This window comes from Lampetra fluviatilis, chromosome 1 (assembly GCF_964198595.1).
Source record: "Lampetra fluviatilis chromosome 1, kcLamFluv1.1, whole genome shotgun sequence".
NCBI classification, from domain to species: Eukaryota; Metazoa; Chordata; class Hyperoartia; order Petromyzontiformes; family Petromyzontidae; genus Lampetra; species Lampetra fluviatilis.
This window is the reverse complement of record NC_136275.1, coordinates 26,521,904-26,542,316: the sequence shown is the minus strand read 5'-3', so window position 1 is coordinate 26,542,316 and position 20,413 is coordinate 26,521,904. Positions and strand designations below refer to the sequence as shown.

At 53.2% G+C, this 20,413-nt stretch overlaps 1 protein-coding gene across 2 annotated transcripts in view; it reads right to left on the bottom strand.

The window, feature by feature from the left end:
• PDE11A (phosphodiesterase 11A) overlaps positions 1-20,413 on the bottom strand; it is a 95,381-nt gene that overhangs the window by 24,784 nt on the left and 50,184 nt on the right. For both annotated transcript variants that reach the window (XM_078860076.1, XM_078860085.1), the window contains 8 exons: positions 18,198-18,265; positions 17,916-18,008; positions 16,468-16,518; positions 6,066-6,212; positions 4,770-4,877; positions 3,517-3,626; positions 3,046-3,136; positions 775-875 (listed from right to left, as the gene is read on the bottom strand). In XM_078860076.1, the coding sequence (XP_078716202.1) occupies positions 775-875; positions 3,046-3,136; positions 3,517-3,626; positions 4,770-4,877; positions 6,066-6,212; positions 16,468-16,518; positions 17,916-18,008; positions 18,198-18,265 (769 nt within the window). The remainder of the gene's footprint in view (positions 1-774; positions 876-3,045; positions 3,137-3,516; positions 3,627-4,769; positions 4,878-6,065; positions 6,213-16,467; positions 16,519-17,915; positions 18,009-18,197; positions 18,266-20,413) is intronic.

Below are 20,413 nucleotides of genomic sequence, written 5' to 3'. Positions count from 1 at the left end.
ATCGTAATGATTGCACGGTTGTCTTCACCATCTGAATGCAGGGGCGGTTTCTTCATTAGGGCGATTGGGCGACGCACCACCAATGTCATTCAACCACAGAGTCACGCTAGCCGTCACTGTGCCTTTGGATATAGTCCAATCAGCGTCATGTCACGTTCTGTGGAGTACCGCCTCTTTTTGGGAGATTTCACTCCGGCTGAGAATCGCCCCGAGTGGCCCCATAGACTTACATTCAAAGATGTTTTTTTTCGAACGGGGGGGCGCTGCAATGCATTCTCTATGGCTTCCGGGAGGGCTCGCACTAACGTGCTTACGTCATCATACGTAAGCACGTTTCATCCAACAATATAATTTGTCGCCACCTAGTGGAATCTTTAATAAAATAAACTTGAGTGGATTGTATTAATAGTGAGTATAGAAACAAACAAGATGTATTGTAAGAGTCACTTTATTTTTCATTAATATTAAAGAAGTGAAGTTGCCTTTACATGCTTAAGCTGTTAATTTATCCATTGCATGGGTGGACCTTATCCTTATCAATCATCCAGACATTTGCCCCCCCTGAGAGATTTTGCAGGAGCCGCCACTGTCTGAATGTGAAAATGTAGCTGTTGCTTTGCATCTACATCAGCCGTACAAAAGATTCGGCCCTGCCCTTTGCTTGCATGTGTCCACGTGTGTGCTTGCAATGCGTGTGTCCGTGTGTGTTTGCACATGCGTATGTGTTTGCATCCGTCTGTGTGTCCGCGTGCGTTTGCACCGTGCGCACGTTACCGGAAATAAAGCATGAGGTCCGTGGCTAGGATCGCTTGCTTGAGCAGCTGCATCATGCTGGCGTACTCGCGCGAAGAGAGGTTGCCGAATATGTTCTGGCCCTGCGGGAGAAGCGAGTGAGATATTGCGGGAAGACGAATGGACCCATTGGAGTAGCAGCAGCGGCAGAAGCAGCAGTGGATGCAGCAGAAGCAGCTTCAGAATCAGTAGAAGCAGCGGAAGCATGAGAAGCAATAAATGTATGTATATTGATGTTCTTTCGCACCGTACACAGCTAACCGTGCAAATCGGAGGTACGGGGGAAGGACAACAAACTAAACTGCAGCAGATGCAGAAGAAGCAGAATCAGCAGAAGCAAAAGCAGGATAAGCAGCAGCAGATGCAGTTGATGCAGTAGCAGGAGTAGATGCAGCAGGAGCAGAATCCAGTAGAAGCAGCGGAAGCAGGAGAAGCAGTAGATGCAGCATATGCAGAAGCAGGAGAAGCAGCAGAATCAATATATGTAGCAGCAGGAGGAAATGCAGCAGGTGCCGGAGCAACAGAATCAGTGCCGGCATGCCCACAAGGCTCCCTAAGCATTAATCCATTCATTCGTTTCGACTAGTAGAGCCATCGTTTATACTGGTAGGAACCTCCTGGTTACACCAGCCCACAGGGGATTATTGTGTCCGTCCGTCGTGCATCAAAAAATGGAAGGGGTGGGGCTGGGTGGAGAGGGGAGGGTGGGGAGGGGCTGGGTGGTGAGGGTGGGGCTGGGTGGGGAGGGGCTGGTCACCCGTTGGTGCCCTTATAAAACTCAACGTTTAACCTACTCACGCCGGCTTGTGCCTGCCCTCACAATCGGCCATATTTGCGGAATACACCACGCCGCCGTTGACCCTGGCCATTGACCGAGCAACCCAACGTTCCTACCAGCTCCCTCCGCAGGAATGTGTTTTATGAGCGGCCGATGTCCCATCCCAGGCTCGCCGCATGCAGCTGACACACTGCACCATGGGGACCTTTCTCCTACTTTGCCCCTGGCTGCCACGGTGGCGAGATGTTAACTACCTCGTCTGGCATACAGGAGGTCGCGGGTTCGATCCCGACCCTGACGCCTTTATATTTGGAGTTCGCGTGTCTTTCTCCCTGTGATCGCGTAGATTGTTTTTCTCCGGGTTCTCCGTTTTTTCCCTCAACATTTAGAAACATGCGTTTAGAAGATTTTGCCGCGATAAACTTCTACGTGATAAGGCGCTTCGTTGAGCCATCATTCGTGGCCAGGTCACTTTTGAAAAACGAGATGGATAGCTCAGTGGGCCGTGAACCGGATTCAAGAAAATTGTCAGATCGTGTCTGCTGCCCCGAATTGACTTCTCTTTAACTGTTACAGCCCTACCCCGGCACCTCCGATTAGCACGGTTGGCCACGCACGTTGCGAAAGAAGTTCAGCATACATACATAACTGCTTAGCGGACACCGTTGAGCAACTGTGATTTGTTTTCATATATAATGGTTTAAATAAGAACAATAAATATAATTCACGGCCCTGTGTTCAATCCAGTGCTAGATGAAGGCCTCGCCACGCCGTGCCGGTCATGCAGGTTGCTGGGTTCGTAGGGTGGTGCATGAACCCCAGTAACATTGCAGCAAGCGCTATCTCAAAGCAGAGTCGTGCAGAGAAACCGTGTCCAATTCGTTCAAATCTCTTTACACGATATAAAATGTAACCTTGAACAAACTAAATATAGCAAAATGACAATCAAACCCCGGCAGTGTTTGCGGGAATAAAGCCACGCTGGTTGAGAACACTCGCCTCACAAAATTAATACAATCGAACGCAATTTAATGGCATTTCAACAAGTTGCAAATCAACAAAGGGAAATGACAATTCCGCGTGGTTCTGCAAACTCGTGTGGTGCGGTGTGCCGCTGCTGCCGAGCATTGAAGCCGAAGTGTGGTTGGCATGCGGCCCTGGTGCGAGGAATTGAAATCAAAAGAATATTTTTCGATTTAAAGCTTTCGTGACTGCAGGGATTCATCGTCTTGGTTCTTTCGGTAAAGTCACGTAGAAGGGAAGAAAAATAATATTTATTTAGACTGGAGGAAAACCGATGAGCTATAAAGCTCTTCTTCACAGATGTCCAGTAGTTTTCGCTATTGTGATGGATCCCGTGTTACAATTCCACCTCCTTCCTCCCCAACTTCGTAGTCCACCGGTCTGAGGGGCCCGATGCAGTTGCACCGCTTGCACACTCGACAGCTGCTAGACCAGCGCCTCCCTCGGCGTACCTCGCTCCGCAGGATCATCACGGCATGGTTGAAGTGGTGGTGCTCCAGCGTGGCCGACGTGCCGTAGAGCTGGGCAAGAGCCGAGCCACTCCTAGGGGCGCCACGGAGAAGAGACACAGAGAGTGGGGGGGTTGGGGGAGGAGAGGGGGCGCAGGGGGGTGGCAGTTTGTCTCCGACCTCAGAACTAAAGGGGGGGGGGGGGGTCCCAATATATGTATGTTGTATGCTGAACTTCTTTTGCACCGTACTTAGCCAACCGTGCTAATCGGGAGGCACGGGGGAAGGACAACAAACTAAACATGGTGTGCTGCTGTGTGAGGACCTCGTGGCATTTTGGCCGGGGTCTCCCCCTACCGATGATTCACCGCTAAGGGGGTAAGGGTGAACTTTGGTCAGCCAAAGGGACATTTGGTGGTGCGGGGCACCCCTTGGATGGCGCATGGGGCCCTGGCCAGCCGCTGCTCCGCTCACTTTGCCTGGAAGGCATTGTTGGTGCCACGGTGGTCGAGGTCGTGGCACAGGCAGCCCACCATGAGCGCCAGCTTCTCCGAGTCGGTGAACACCTTGGATAGCGCCGCCGTCTGTGTGTGGGGGGGACAGCGACACGGTGAGCCGGACAATGACGGCCAGGGAGAGGAGGGAGGTTACGGACACCGGGAGAAATTATTATTATTCTTCATTATTATTACTATAGAATAGTGCGTCCTTATATAGTGCCCGATCCGAAAATACGAGGGGGACATCACAGCGACATACTCCACTGCTACGCCTGATGCGGTTATCTGGCTTGACCACCTGAATGCAATCCACATCGGCCGTACACAAAAGGCGAAGAAGAGATTACTATTCTTCTTTACACAGGAACACCTCATAAGAGTCTCAAGACTCTCCTTCAGGAGGGTCCTGTCAAGCTTTGGTAGTCGTAGTCATAGTCGCTAAGCCATCAATGGGCCGTTTCAAACGTTCCTCCAGGTGTCGCGATTGATCGCTCCTAGCCAGGCCTCAACTTCGAAAAAATCCAGGTATCACTGTAGTGTGTCATCGCAAATCGAGTACAGCAATTCACAGGTTAAATGTTTTAGCACTGGGGATGTTGGAGGCCAATGTGGGGTAAGATGGTGTGCGGTGTGCTTGTATGTGCAGAGTCGTCCCTAGGGGTTACGGCGAATCGGAGCGACCGCCCCGGGCCCTGGACTTTGGGGGGGGGGGGGCGCGCTTCAATGTCACGGTGTCAGATGTACCACTTCTGGTTTACTTTGAAGACGTTGGGGTGGCGGGGGGAGCTCCTCATGGTGTGATTTTCCCCGGGCTCCGTATCCCCCGCTATGGACGGCACTCTGTGGTGTGTGTGGTGTGCGTGTGGTGTGTGAGGTGTGCGTGTGTTGTGTGTGGTGTGTTTTAGGGGGAGTGGTAGTATAGTGGTTAGCGTGCTGTTGTACGAACCCGGCGTCACTTACGGCCAACACCAGTGACGATTATCTGAATCGGTCCTGGGCCCTCTCCTAGGTCAACTCAGCCTCAAATGAGCACCTGGTGCGATGTGTAATAATCGCCACTGGGGAGACAAAAGCGGCCGGGGCGTAGTGCTGGCCACCCGCCCTGTCGTGTGATGTGCCGGCCTTCATGGATGCTACTCGCTAACAGCACTTGCCCCAACAGTCTGTTAAAGGCTATACAGGGGGGGGTTTCTTTGTCTGCTCGTGATGAAAGGGGCCACCCCCCACCGTCATCATGGCGAACATGCACTGCGCCACGTTGAAGGCGTGCCGCCAGTTGTGGTACTGCACTAGGCGGTAGTTCTTCCTCACGGTCAGCAGCCACCGGCACAGCGTCTGTGTGTGGTGAGGGGAGGGGTGGCACACGCACAGGCGCAATGGGGTCAGGGTGACGGGGGGGGCTGCAGTGTCAGTTCGATGAGGGGGGGGGTGGGGGATTATGGCTGAGAGGCGGTGGGGGGGGAACCCCGACCACCCCCCCCCCCCCGCCTCTTTCTTGAGGCTTGTCACGACGCGTCAATTCAACTAATATTACAATAAATATGAAGACAAAAATCCAAGTCCATCGCTCGATCTGACGCACTGTTTTTTACCCCCCCCTACCTGATCTCAGAGCTCTGCTGGCTATGACAGAGTTGGGTTTTTTTTTCTCCCAGCGGTGAGTGGTGGCCCCAGTTCAGGCAGTCACCTCCATCGAGGGGGTGGCTTATTTATTTATTGATCGCAGGCAACGTAAGCATCTTAGTACATCAATTGGGCACCACGGTGGCGAGATGCTAACTACCTCGCCTGGTATACAGGAGGTCGTGGGTTCGATCCCAACCCTCACGATGTCTGTATATTTGGAGTTTGCGTGTTTTCTCTCCCCGTGGTGGTCGCGTGGATTTTTCTACGGGTCCTCCGGTTTTTCCCTCCACATTTAAAAAAAGCGTATAGAGCATTTGGCTACGATACATTTTCACTTGAAAAGTGAATTCGATGAGCTATCAATCGTGGCCAGGTCTCTGCTGAAAACGAGCTACACATGTCAGTGGGCCTTACCTGGTAACATTAAAAATAGTTTAGTATAAATAGTTGGGCCAGGTGGCTCAGTGTTAGAACGCGTGGCTCGCAAATTGGAAAGTTCTCGAGTTTAAATCCTGGTGGAGGGGTTGACTGTCTCCTATGCGGCCCGGCACCACTTTGCTTGTTAGCGTATGCAGATACTCGGCTCTGCCCGAGGAATGTGGAATTTCCTATCGCTGGTTCAATAACTGTTAAACGGGATATGTGAGCAACGGCCCAGTGTTCACTTGAGCGGGAAATTACTGCATTTTGTGTTTTCAGTTTGTTGTCCTTCCCCCGTGCAGTGCGAAGAAAGTTGAACATTACACATACACATAAAAAAAGCGGGAGGCAATGTCGAACACAACAGTGGATGAAAAACCCCTGAAGTAGAGAGATTACAGTCACGTCACGGGGGGGGGCGGGGGGGAGAGAACCTGGCGCGAGCCGTGACATTGCGGGCACGTTGCGGGCGTGCACCTCGTAGTCAATGCGGAACGTCTGCACGAGCCCGAGGTCGGTGAACATGCGCAGGGAGGCGGTGATCATTGCGTCGTGGTCCAGCGAGAAGTCGTCGAAGTGGAACTCGTCGATGCCAAGCTCGCACACCGGAGGGATCTCCACTGCCTACCAAGGAAGGAGGAGGGTGCAAGATGGGATCAGATCACGAATTTTACGTACTGTGTTAAATCGAACCTGGATCTTGATTTTGGAAATATTTTTTGTGACCCCTGCTCTGTATGGCAAGGTGATGGTTTTGATTGGGTCCTCAGATGGTTCTTTCCCAACGGTTGGGGTGAGAGCTTTACGGATTGTGTAGTCTTAATATTCATTCAGACTGTGTAGCAGCAGAGGGTTTTCCTTAAAACCCTCTGCTGCTACACCTCCCAGATTGTATGGCTTACCGAAAATCCATAAAGAAGGGACACCCCTTCATCATATCGTCTCCACCATTGACTCACCCACTTACAAACTGGCCCGATTTCTGTCTGAGACCTTAAAACCATTCACTGGTAAGACCACCTCAACTGTACTCAACTCAGCTCACTTGGTATCGTTTATTAAGGACACCTCACTATCTCCAGGTGATTTGCTCGCTAGTTTCGATGTGGTCTCTTTGTTTACCAACGTTCCTGTGCTTGACACCATTGCAATCATTGAAGATTTGGTCCAACAAGGACTGAATGCTGATGTACCGGCCCTGGTGAGACACTGCCTCACCAACACTTACTTCACCTGGAATGGAACATTCTACAAACAAGTTGAAGGTACCCCAATGGGTTCTCCCTTATCTCCAGTTGTAGCCAATGTTTTCATGGAAAAATTTGCCATCCAGGCATCCACTCTATGTCCGTCCTTGTGGAAGAGGTACGTAGATGACACGTTCGTCATCTGGCCATATGGCCGACCAGCTCTGGGCCAATTCTTCAACCACATCAATTCCATACACCCAGCCATCAAATTCACAAAGGAGGTGGCAAAGGATGGCAAGTTAGCATTCTTGGATGTTTTAATCGAAAAGAAACTAGATGGCTCAATGGGACACTGTCTACAGGAAAGCCACCCATACGGATGCCTACCTAAAACCAGACTCCCACCACCATCCATCCCAGAAGAATTCGCTCATCAAAACTCTACACCATAGAGCTCGATGTATTTCCGACCGTCATCACCTAGCCAGTGAACTGGAATACGTACACCAAGCTCTCAAGATGAATGGATATTCAGACTCCACAATCCGTAAAGCTATCACCCCAACCGTTGGAAAAAAAACATCTGAGGACCCAATCAATACCATCACCTTACCATACATAGCAGGGGTCACCAAATATTTCCAAAATCATGAGCAAACACAAGATCCAGGTTCGATTTAACACAGTTCGTAAAATTCGTAATCTGATCCCATCTGTGAAGGATGTGATCCCTGACATGCAATACCCCGGCATCTACAATCTATGCTGTCTGCAGCAGTAGTTACATTTGGGAAACTAAGCGACATGTCTCGGACCGTGTTCGTGAACATAAGGCAGATCTGAAACACGGTAGGACCAATACCTCGGCCGTGGCTGATCATTGTTTTAATGCGGTGGGCTCACATTAAAAAAATTTCTCTAAGACGAAGGTACTTTGAAAGCCAACTGGCTATCAACAAAGATTCGTTCATGAAGCCATCCATATATATAGACAGACACAATTTCAACTAAGATGGGTACAAACTGAGCAATAATTGGAAGGACGTTATCAACCAGTTTAAGTCATAATTGGTTATGATGTTCCCATCTTACCACCTTCCGATGTTGGTCGTGCTTTACGCCCATTTCAAACTTGCGCTTTCAGTCATTTCGCGCGCCGACCCATTGGTTGCAGCTCTGCGATCTTCCATTAACATGCTAATCTCTCTTTAACATGCTAATTTTCACCTGGAAGCCGTTTGATTGGTGGAAAACGAACCACCGCCGGGCTCGTTGCCGAACGCTTATATTATCATTGGCTGCTGACATTTGGGCTATGCCCATTTCAAACCCTTATAATTAGTTTCCCTTGGAAGCTAACCCCCCCTTTTCCTAAAGACGACCGCTTGCGTTGCGATCGAAACGTCGTACTTTTATGTTATTTTTGTAAAATGTATTTTAACCTATCTACATGACTTTACCGAAAGACCCAAGAATATTAATTCCTGCAGTCAAAAGTATTTTTTTACATTTTTAGAAGAAAGCCATTCGGGGAGCCGCGTGCCATTTACTGTAAGAAGTTTCCAGGAAATTGGAACTGCTATTTTGTGTCGGCATGTGTTTGGCAGGCATCATTACATAATGCACGGCAAAACAGACTCTTAAGAGTTCTCTACTAAAATGAAACACAACAGCCACCCGCGCCGATCTCAAACCATCTTTCTTTCGCACGACTGCTAATGTAGCTGTAGAGCAACAACTTCAATTTCACATTGTAGTGGTCAAGCCAGACTTCATTAGGAGCAGCAGAGTGCATCGCTGTGATGCCCCTTTGTATTTGTGGATCGCGGCATTGCGTCGTTATACGTTGTACTGTCTGTTCTGGATGACTACAGTCGCACACTACTACTGCACATTTTCCATTTGTGCATCAGGTATCCGCATCTGCAGCCATGGTTTGTGCAGTGGATGTGGTTTAGGGTAGACCATGTTCTTCTGAACTCCATTCAGCTCTCCCAAACCTCAATGGGGGTAGTCTCTAGCGAATTAACCATCTCGTGCACCGTGCCCCGCATGGTGGACTGCAACGGTGTGCGTGGCTACTACGCAATTAGAATGCATTTCCAACACATAGCACATACGAAAGGCGAGCGAACTCCGGTCCTCCTCCTCGGGTCGTCAGTGGCTTCTGGCTGGCCATCGAACAAAGACGGTGGTCACCGCATTGTGTGCGCTTTCAGGTGCGCTTCTGTGGCCGCCTGGAACGCACTTCCTTCCGATATCAGGAAGCCACTGGAGCTGTGCACTTTTAAAGCATCTGGATTGAAATCTCATTTCTTTAGAACACTTGTTTGTGTTTAGTTTGCTGTCTTTCCCCCGCACCACCGATTAGCACGGTTGGCTGTATACGGTGCGAAAAAAATTTAACATTCATATATATACACGTAAATTTTGGTAACACTTCTGGCAGTGGCACATCTTCACATCTGGCAATGGCACTTCCGGTTGAGTTTGAAGGCGTAGCAGGGGTGGGTGGGTGGGAGGGCTTGCACACAGTGCGAACGTGGTCCATTGTCTGAAACATCGCCGCTTACATCCGTCTTCCTTGTCTCCTGGCAGTGATATATATTTGATATATATGTAGTGGTGATACGCGCTGGGGTAGGGATCGTGTGTCAGCGCGTAGGGATTGGCTGTGTGTGTTGGTGACGCGCGCTGACGGTGGGGGATCAGGGGTCAGCGCGGGGTCATGGGTTGTGTGGTGGTGATTGGCTGTGTGCCGGTGACGCGCTTGAGAGGGAGTGATCGTGTGGCAGCGCGGCGTGATTGGTTGTGTAGTGGTAACACGCGCTGGGGAAAATGGATCGTAGGAACAGCGCGGCGTGATTGGTCAACTAAGGAGCGATGCTCACGTCGAGGTCCGCATACACTCCGTCTCCCGTGAGCGGGGACTATATAAGGGGATGCGCACAGGCGCACGGGGAGGAGAGTACCAGCGAAGACGGAAGACGGAGGAAGAGGCGGAACCCTGGGACCCGGAGCCGAACGTCCGTGAGAGAGCCGGCTCGTGGGACTCGGAGGTTGTGGCCCACGCCCAAGCCGGGGTGGACCTGTAGGCTTCACGGACGTTACGGAGTCAAGAGCAGTGTGTGTAGCCGGAGGGACAGAAGCTACACGAGTCAAGTGCAGTGTGTGTAGCCAGAGGAATAGAAGCTACACGAGTCAAGTGCAGTGTGTGTAGCCGGAGGAATAGAAGCTACACGAGTCAAGTGCAGTGTGTGCAGCCGGAGGAATAGATGCTACACGAGTCAAGTGAAGTGTGTGTAGCCGGAGGAATAGATGCTGCACGAGTCAAGTGAAGTGTGTGTAGTCTGAGGAATAGAGACCACTCGTTGTATAGTGACAAGTCAAGATTTAATAAAAAGTGTGTTACCCGTCAAGGAGTTTCCTGCCGTCATTCAATACTTCAACTGGCGTCAGAAGTGAAACAGTCTTCCAAGCATGGATACAAGGAAGACCCGTCGGACTCACGAGATTGACCGCGAGGATAACCTTGACGACTCGGGCCAGCTGGCATCGGGGGGTGAGGAAGAAGAAATGCCGACGCCGCAGGATCCGCCGAGGGCGCCGGACGAGCGATTGGGGACCGAAGCCGTGCTCCGCGAGGCGCACTCCCGTCTGGCGGAGCTGCTGCTCGCCGCCGCGTCCATCCTGGCGGAGATCAGCACGTCGGGAGGAGCGGGGACGTCGGTGGACTTTCAACAGGGTCGCCCCGGGGATTCCCGCCAAAATGACTGGGGGATTCCCGCCCTTTCTACTGCGTGGCCATCTTTTGGCGGGAACGGCGAGCACCACGTGGCGGCGGTTCTCCAAGCGCGCCCGCTTACGTCATCGATGCGCGCTGCGGACCGCCATCAGACACCCGCCATTGGGGCCGCCATCTCGCACACCGACGGAGCGGCGGAGAGGAACCACGAGGCAGAGGACGCCTTCATCTTTCAACAGCGCCTTCCAACATTGTCAGCCTTCAAGGCGGATGGCGGGGACTGGGCCCAATTCCAGCGCAGATTTCTGGCGCATCAGGAGATGTCCGCCTGGGCCGATGCTACGGCGCTGCGGGCACTGCCTGCCATGTTGGACGACAACGCGCTCGCAGCCTTCACGTCAGCACGGAGGTCGGACCGCTCCACGCTTAAGGCCGCGTTGGGTCTCATGGCCAAGGTCTACGGACCTCCCTCGGCGTGTCGCCATCATTTCTACGCAAGGCGGAAGGCGGACACGGAGACCGTGCTCGCCTACCGGACGGCGTTGTTGGCTCTCGCCGACGCCGCGTTCCCTCGTATGGACGAGGAGGGCCAGGACACGATGGTCTTGGAGCAACTGCTCAAGTTGGCGCAGGACCTGGGGGTCCCCATCAACACGGCCGACGAGATCGATATTTCTTCCTTGCGGGTCGCAACAAGTATACAGGCGCACGAGGTCCTTCAACGTAAACAGGGGGTCGTCTGCAACGCTGCCGTGGCCTCAGCTCCGGGCCCGGTGGTCACCGAACCCCAGGTTGTCAGCCCACGAGAGGAGACGTTCACCACGGGACGACTGGGGGACTGGAGGTTGGGGGGTCGTTCGCCTCTGCGATCGGCCCGCAAGCTGGAGCAACCGAGATCTCCGACGACCCTCATCACGTGTTATAACTGCGGCCTCCGGGGCCACGTGGCGTCCGGTTGCCGCGCTCCACGTCAGCGCGCCATGGGACCTCGGCTGGACGACGACCAAGGCCCCAAGTCGTCCCCACTAACCCCGGCAAGTCGCGCACCTCACATGCTCGGCCTACATGCACGACACACATGGGCCGTCGCGTTGCGGCGGAGGAGAGCCGGTTAGGGTTCGGGAATTCGGTTCGGCGAGGGGGGTTCGGCGGGGACCGGGGGGACATTACATGGTCGGAGTTGGGGCACAGAATAGTGGCTGCCTCGGCGGGATCATCCGTCGTTACGGGATTCATTGATGGGGTCGAGGTCAGGGTGTTAGTGGACACGGGGGCGTCGGCGACTATTATATCGGACCTCATTTACAACATTCTCCCCGTCCAATGTCGACCGCTGCTCCCAGTGGACGTGCCATTTTACGCCGCTAATGGGGGATCGTTGGGCATTATCGGTCAGATTAGGGCGTCCATTTGCATTGGAGATATAAAATTGTCGGGACCCGTTTTCATTTCTTCTTCCTTGGCGGTTCCTTGTCTATTGGGCACTGATTTTTTGGCTAAAATGCCCGTTAAAATTCTCATCGATCAGCGTTGGATTGAACTACCATCGGGTCGCCGTATTTCATTTTTGACGAACCCTACTGAAATTCGGACGGCGTGCGCTACGATACAAGCGTTAGCGACACAGACCGTGCACGTGCCCCCGGGTTCACAGATGTTAATTCCCCTCCGGTTGCGGAAACCGTGGGTGGAGGAGACCTCGGAACAAGGCATGCTGTTGGGTCCTTCAAATAGGGCTGTCGGGGGTCTCGATTTGTCGGTGGCTCACACTTTGGTTCGGGCTGACAAGGACCCGTTTGTGATGGTTTTAAACGCTGGGTCGCGGCCGGCCGTTATTCAGCAGGGCACCGTGCTAGCTTACGCGGCACGGATCCCTGCGGAAGAGCGGCTGGTTGCGCAGGTTGATCCGAGCCCCACGGGGAACATTACAGCGAGGGAGGACCTTGTATGGGTCGATTCGCTGTGCGCGGACTCGAACGATTTGTCAACGGTACAGTTGGGTGCGCTGCGGGCGTTGCTGATAGAGTTTTCTGATGTGTTTAGTAAGCATAAGTATGACATTGGGTGCACGAACCTGTTACGCCACCATATTGAAACGGGCGATGCGGCACCGGTCAGGCAAAATCCCTTCCGACTGAGTCCTACTGAGAAGGAACACGTTCAGTCGGCCGTCAACGATATGCTGGAAGCCGACATTATTTCGCCTTCTTCCAGTCCTTGGGGAGCACCTATTGTGCTAGTTAAAAAGCAGGACGGGTCCTTGCGATTTTGCGTAGATTTCCATCGCCTGAATAAAATCTCTGTGGCTGACGCGTATCCGCTCCCCAGAATGGACGAGTCCCTCGATGCATTGTCTGGTGCGCGATATTTTTCGACTCTTGATTTATTATCGGGATTCTGGCAGTTGCCACTCGACGACGAGTCTAAACCTAAGACAGCGTTTCGGACTCCAGGGGGCCTGTTCCAGTTTAACCGGTTACCCATGGGACTTCATTCCGCTCTCGCGACGTTTCAGCGCCTTATGGAGTTGGTTTTGTCGGGCTTGCAATGGGATACGTGCTTGATTTACCTTTACGATGTCATTGTTTTCAGTAAGACGTTTGAGGAACACCTCCAGCGATTGAGAGGGGTGTTCTTGAGAATGCGAATGCATTTCGCCACCATTGCAAAACCCTTGCACGCTCTAACGGCAAAAGGAATCAAGTTCCGATGGGGACCGGAGGAGGAGGCTGCGTTCTGCTCCCTCCGGGACGCCTTGGTGGGTGCCCCACCCTTGCGTTATCCTGACTTTGCGAGTCCCTTCTTGCTAGACACGGATGCTAGCAACACGGGCATTGGGGGGGTGCTCTCGCAAGTCGTTGGAGGGGTCGAAAGGATGGTCGCCTATGGTAGCAGGGTATTGTCACCGGCGGAGCAGCGCTACTGCGTCACCCGTCGCGAGCTGCTTGCTATTGTTTTTTTTGTACAACAGTTTAGACCGTATCTATATGGCCGTCACTTTACGGTCCGGACGGACCACGCGGCGCTTCAGTATTCATTGAGGGTCGCCCAACCCTCGGGCCAATTGTCACGGTGGTTGGAAGTCCTCCAGGACTATCAGTTCACGACTACATACCGTAAGGGGTTGCGCCACACAAACGCCGATGCCCTGTCGCGATTGTCGCCTTGTCACAAATGTGCGTGCTTATCGGGATCGGCGCGCTGTAAACCGACAGTTGGGGAAGGTATGGGGGCGTTGGCTGCGACCGCGGGTGCACCAATCGGGGATGTTCCCGCTACCCCTGAGGGAGAGGACTCGCTACTCTCACTGTCGCTGATTGAGTGGGGCCGTCTCCAAATGGAAGACAGCTCCCTGCTAGCATTGCGCCGCAGGGTGGGGGGTCCCGAGGAGGGCAGGGAGCGAACTGGCTTCTGGGTACTTAAGCAAGGCCTATTAATGAGATGGGATAGTTTGTCTCGGCGGCACGCACTTGTGGTGCCTTCCGCTGTGAGGGGGAAAGTTGTCCTGGCCGCACATGAACGCCTCTTGCATTTGGGAGTGAACAAAACGCTTGCTCTGCTTCAGCGTGACTATTATTGGCCGGGGATGGGGAGTGACGTGGTAAATATTCTAAAGGGGTGTGTTGATTGCGCCAGGCGGAAACCACCGCCCGTGGCATCTAATCCACCGCTGCAATCTATTCAGGTCTCGCGCACTAACGAACTCGTTTGCGCTCGATATTTTGGGGCCTTTTCCAGTCACGCCTAGGGGAAATAGGTACCTGTTGGTGGGTGTCGAATATTTTACCCGGTGGCCTATGGCGTGGCCACTCGCCAACCAGTCGGCGGCGGCTGTGACGGACGCCTTTGTCCAGGGCTACGTCCTGGACAAGGGGGCTCCCGAACGCTTGCTGACCGACCAAGGGAAACATTTTTCAAGTAAATTGCTGCAAGAGGTGTGCGACCTATTGGGTACTAAGAAGGTGCGTACCTCCCCGTACCACCCACAGACGGATGGGATGGTGGAGAGACTCCACAGGACTTTGACTTCTATGCTGTGCCAGCAGGTGTGTGAGGCACATGTTGATTGGGACCTGCAGGTCCCGGGGGTCCTCGCCGCGTATAGAATGGCCCCCCATTCAGCAACGGGATTTTCCCCATTCTATCTGATGTACGGTCGGGAAGCCGACTCGCCCATGGAAACGCAGCTGGGCCTACCCGCACCACGAACAAATTCGAAATTGGCTGAACATATTAAATTTAATATCCATAAGCTGACAGAGCGGTTGTGTGCACAGAAGGTGTCCGTGCACGACTGGAAACCTGGTGATAGGGCCTGGCTGCATTGCCCTCAGGCACCTTTGGCTACGTCGCCTAAATTGTTGAAGCCATGGCGGGGACCCGTGGAGGTCGTGCGGGTTGCACGCCCCCAGTGCGTTCAAATAAAATGGGGGAAAGCGTCGTTGGTACGTTCACCCCTCCCGACTGAAACCGTTCTCGCCTCCATATGGCCTCCCTTTGTGTCGTGAGGGCCGAGCATGTGACGTGACCGACGACCTGAGGGGGGAAATGTCTCTGCCTGATCCTCACGTGTCTCCGCCTGATCCGCTCCCAGGTGTCTCGGAACTGACAGCTGCCGACCACCGGCGGCCGGATCTTCACGGCGCGACCGGTCCTTCCAGGCCCGATCCGCGCCGTCCAGAGCGGCCAGAGCCACCGGACGGTCGTCAGCGTCCCGTTCCATACGACGGACCGGCCAGGCGGACTCGCTCTAGGTCACGCTACTTGTTGTGATCTACCGATTGAGGAGGCGAGGCGGCCGGAGCGCCTCGTCACTGCATGTGGTCGCAGAGACACTGGACGCGTTCATTTTCTGGAATTCGCTTTTATTGTGTTGTTCGTCGGGCTGTACATAGCTTTTTATCTAGTTGTTGTTGTTGACTTTTATTGCGTTGGTTGTCGATTTGTACGTAAGTTGTTGAGTTGTTGTTGTTGCGTTACGGGGCACACTGGGGGGTGGGGTTTTCTCGTGTTGACGTTGTGGTGTGTTGTTGTTTAGCAGCCGGGCCGGCTGCGAGCTATGTGGGAGGGGGTGATGTAGTGGTGATACGCGCTGGGGTAGGGATCGTGTGTCAGCGCGTAGGGATTGGCTGTGTGTGTTGGTGACGCGCGCTGACGGTGGGGGATCAGGGGTCAGCGCGGGGTCATGGGTTGTGTGGTGGTGATTGGCTGTGTGCCGGTGACGCGCTTGAGAGGGAGTGATCGTGTGGCAGCGCGGCGTGATTGGTTGTGTAGTGGTAACACGCGCTGGGGAAAACGGATCGTAGGAACAGCGCGGCGTGATTGGTCAACTAAGGAGCGATGCTCACGTCGAGGTCCGCATACACTCCGTCTCCCGTGAGCGGGGACTATATAAGGGGATGCGCACAGGCGCACGGGGGGGAGAGTACCAGCGAAGACGGAAGACGGAGGAAGAGGCGGAACCCTGGGACCCGGAGCCGAACGTCCGTGAGAGAGCCGGCTCGTGGGACTCGGAGGTTGTGGCCCACGCCCAAGCCGGGGTGGGCCTGTAGGCTTCACAGACGTTACGGAGTCAAGTGCAGTGTGTGTAGCCAGAGGAATAGAAGCTACACGAGTCAAGTGCAGTGTGTGTAGCCGGAGGAATAGAAGCTACACGAGTCAAGTGCAGTGTGTGTAGCCAGAGGAATAGATGCTACACGAGTCAAGTGAAGTGTGTGTAGCCGGAGGAATAGATGCTCCACGAGTCAAGTGAAGTGTGTGTAGTCTGAGGAATAGAGACCACTCGTTGTATAGTGACAAGTCAAGATTTAATAAAAAGTGTGTTACCCGTCAAGGAGTTTCCTGCCGTCATTCAATACTTCATATATATTCAATCGACGAGTACGCGTGAACGCAAACCGTCCATTGAAATCCCGTCGCCGCCCGCCGCGGTGGGAGCTGTTACCTTCAGCATGTCTACCTCGGCCTTGGTGCAGGTGGCGTGGTAGGACAGCACCTGCAATGGGGACAACGGGGTGGGGTGAACGTGACGGTCAACGCGGCGTTTAGCACAGTGGTTCTCAGCGCTTTTATTTGGCTACTGTGTACCCCTTGTTGTATGTGGACACATGTGAAGTAGGATGGACAACAGGAAAATTCAAAGTGTGTTTTTGCTGTTCGGAAAAATGTAAGGAACCGGAAAGAGAGGTAGACCTAACGAAGATTAGCTTGGACGACGACATTAAGAGATTGGTGCCAGAAAGATGTGCGCACCACTTGAGTATATTGGCACAAGACAGAGGCAAGTTTAAACAAATGACGAAATGTGCAGTGGACACCTATGGGCTATTTGCCCATGGATCGTGATGATGATGATCCCTTGTTGAATTTTGTTTCAACCGAGTACGCCCCTTGCATGACCCAATATGGTTCTGAGAAAGAAATGTATAAATCACGAACATCAATATTGTAGCCAATCGTCCATTTTGTGAGGTATCTCTCTCGGAGTCGTTCTCTCTCTGAGGCGTCCTATCTCTCTATGAGTCATCCTCTCTCTCTCTGAGGTGTCCTCTCTCTGAGGCATCCTCTCTCTCTGAGGTGTCCTCTCTCTCGTTCTCTCGGAGTCGTCCTCTCTCTCTCTATGAAAGTGAGCGCATACTGTGCAGCGGCGGCGGCACAGGGTTACAAGTTGAAGTCATTATTATTCATGCTGATCTGAGCAGGGAATCACGTGCCACAGGGTCGTTTCTGTGCTAAAGCGGTGATGATTCACGCATCTCAACAAGTTTCTTTCACCTGCTGGTGAAATAAAATATACCAACACAACTACTCAGCAGCACAATCAGAATCTTTATTTATACTGGGGGAATCTGATGAGCTATGAAGCTCTTTTTCACAGATGTCCAGCAGCAATGGGGTGGGTGGGCATGGGGGGGAGGTTTCTTCCAGGATTTCTGTCAAAATGTGCGGTGATAATTGGGACCTGGGCCACCACAAGACCTGTCCATAGGGTATGGCGAATCAGGGTGACTGCCCCGGGCCCCACGCTTTGGGGGGTGGGCGACCGTGCTTCGACGTCACGGTGTCAAATGTAACACTTGTGCAACCTCCCCCCCACCCCATGGACGGCCGTGGCCGCCACCACGCACAGGTTTAGTATGTACGCTGAACTTCTTTTGCACCATACGTAGCCAACTGTGTGCTGCGCTAAATCGGTGATGCGGGTTAAAGGCCAAGAAACTAAACGCAAAAAAGCAGTTCCAAAGAAAGGAGTTTTCAATCTCGATGATTTAAAAGTGACATAGCTCCAGCGGCTGGCTTCCTGGAAGGAAGAGCAAATGCGCCTGGGGTCTGGGAAAGAGCGCGTCACGCGTCAACCTTAATGATCAATGGGCGGCGGCGGTCGGCACTCACATCCAGAGTTACCGACTGCTTGGCGAAGGACTTCTTCACTTGATTGTACATGATGGTGTTATTGATTCCCAGTCCACAGAAGATGACAAAAGCCTGGCGATAAAACGGCGCACGACAAAAAACAGAAATCAACCGTAACGCTTTGCCCCGCGTTAAAGTTAAACCAACACAAAAATGAAGAGAGAGAAGGGGGGAGGATAAGTGCACTGATTGACGCCTTATTTCGTGAGAGCAAATAAACAGCGGTGGAAGAGGAGAGAAGAAGAAGAAAAACATATATACCTCGAAAAGCCTTTGATCATCGTCGTCAAAAGGCTTGCCATCGATCCGGTTCAGAATCTGCGCCACACCTGCACACAAAAGCCACCACGGGTTTATATTCCAAAGTGCCTGGGGTTCGATTCCTGACTTAAATTAAACTAAACAATTTTTTTTATTTTACCAGGTAAGGCCCAGTGTAGCTATGTAGCTGCTTTTCAGAAGCGACCTGGCTATCACAAATGATAGCCCAATGAAGTGGCTTATCATGTGGAAACTTATATCAGGCAAAAACTGTCCATGCACTTTGAATAGAATGTGGAGGGGAAAACCGGAAGATCCCGAGAAAAATCCTAATAGACAGCAGGCGTCTGGGTCGGGATCGAACCCCCGACTTCCTGTATACCAGGCGAGGTAGTTAACATCTCATCATTATTAGCGACGATGCTTGCTGGGATGACACACTTGTGAGCATACCAGCAGTCAACAGCAAAACCCCAGTCGATCGCGCTCACAGGCCAGCAGGTTGTCGTCACCACCACTCCCGGCTCCAACTTCAGACTGTCCTCTTCAAGATGGCCGCCTCACCAATACACCCGGGCACACCGCGGCTGTGACGCAGTTTGAATATCTGACACCCTACGCTATGTTTCTTTTTCACCTGACACTTTTCTCAGCTCCCGAAATTTTCCTCTGTCACTACTTATCTTATTCCATGCCCCAATGGCCCTCACTCCAGGAAACCAAATGTTCTAACTCGCATTCTGTAGGCCACACGGCCGCCCTGCGTATCCCTCGCTCCTCGTCCCTCCCCTGTCACCTGGTTCCCCTTTCCCAAGTTCCATCCACTCCTATCAATCCAAACCCCTCACCGATCAGGAGATACCCTGCCCACAAACCATCCCTGCCCCCAAACCACAGTGGCCCGGGCAGTCAGAGACACCCAGCCACAATCTCACGGGGAGGCGAGCGATGATAGCCCGTGAGATGCGACTCGCTAAGCCCCAACGCACCCCCAAGCACTGCATTATTAGCAGGCGTGGGTGAGCGAGCACAAACAATGGCTAATGTAACATTGGACAGTCTCAATCCACTACTGGTTGAATGCCTCCCCCACGCCATGTCGGTCCGGGGGGGGGGGGGGGCGGGGTTGTCTGGTCATACTTCACCATGCTGTTTAGTGGGTGTCGATGTTGCCAGGGTGGTTAACCCATGACCGGTTCGGACGCTGGCCACCATGGTCGAGAATTGAACTCAGGTGGCCGAGGTTACAGCACCATGTTCGCCACTCAGTTCCATTTTCATCATCATCATTATCACCACCATCAGCCGAGGTCAATCCACTGCTGGACGAAGGTCTACTCCAAGCTGCTGCCACCAACCACTTCCTGCGATCCCGCTATGTGAGCAATCCACCCAGCACCCGCACACGAACGGATTGAATCACTCCATCTCCTTCGGTGGGGTTCGTCCTCTTGAATGCGGGTCATATAGTTACCATACTCAGTAGGGGGCACAGCTGGTGCGTATGCCAGTCATCTCAGTCAACCCATGGCACCGCTGTGTCTGTCCCATGACCCCTCCTGCCAGCGAGCCTTCGACACTTCACGTGGCCCTCAGAGTGCACCTCGCCTGGCACAGGCGCCGTGTTGACGGAGCTCGAGTCGGCGAGACCGCCGCACGTGTGACGGCGAGAGACTCCGAGCCGCTATTGAACGGCCACTTAGGTGGCTTTCACCAGCCTCCCCCGGGCGTCCGCTGGGAGCTGTCAAATGAACACTGCCACTGCGAGCGGCGGTGGAGGAGGAAGCAGGAGGCAGTGCCGTCTCGGCAGGAATTAATTAAACTCCATCAAATGGGGAGTGTTTCACAAACTCCCTAGGAAAACGCACGCTTCGACTTCGTGACCTCATTGAGCTCAGGGCATCTGCGTTTCTCCTCCCAATACTGCTTGCCAATCACCTCGCTCGCAAGCAAAAGGTTGTGTGTCCAAGTCCCGGTCGGGGATCGACGAAGGTTATTATCATCGTCACCGTCGTCCGCATCAGCAATGATCAATCCTCTGCCGGATGAAGGCATCCCTCTGCACGCAAAAGCCGTCTGCCCCCTCCCTGAACGATTTCGCAACGCGGCGATCGATCGAGCCTCCTCCTGCACACCCGGGGGGAGTGGAGGGGGGAGTTCGTCGCCGACAAGGCAGAATCGTTCCTGAGCCCGTGATGCACGGCCCTGGTGATTGG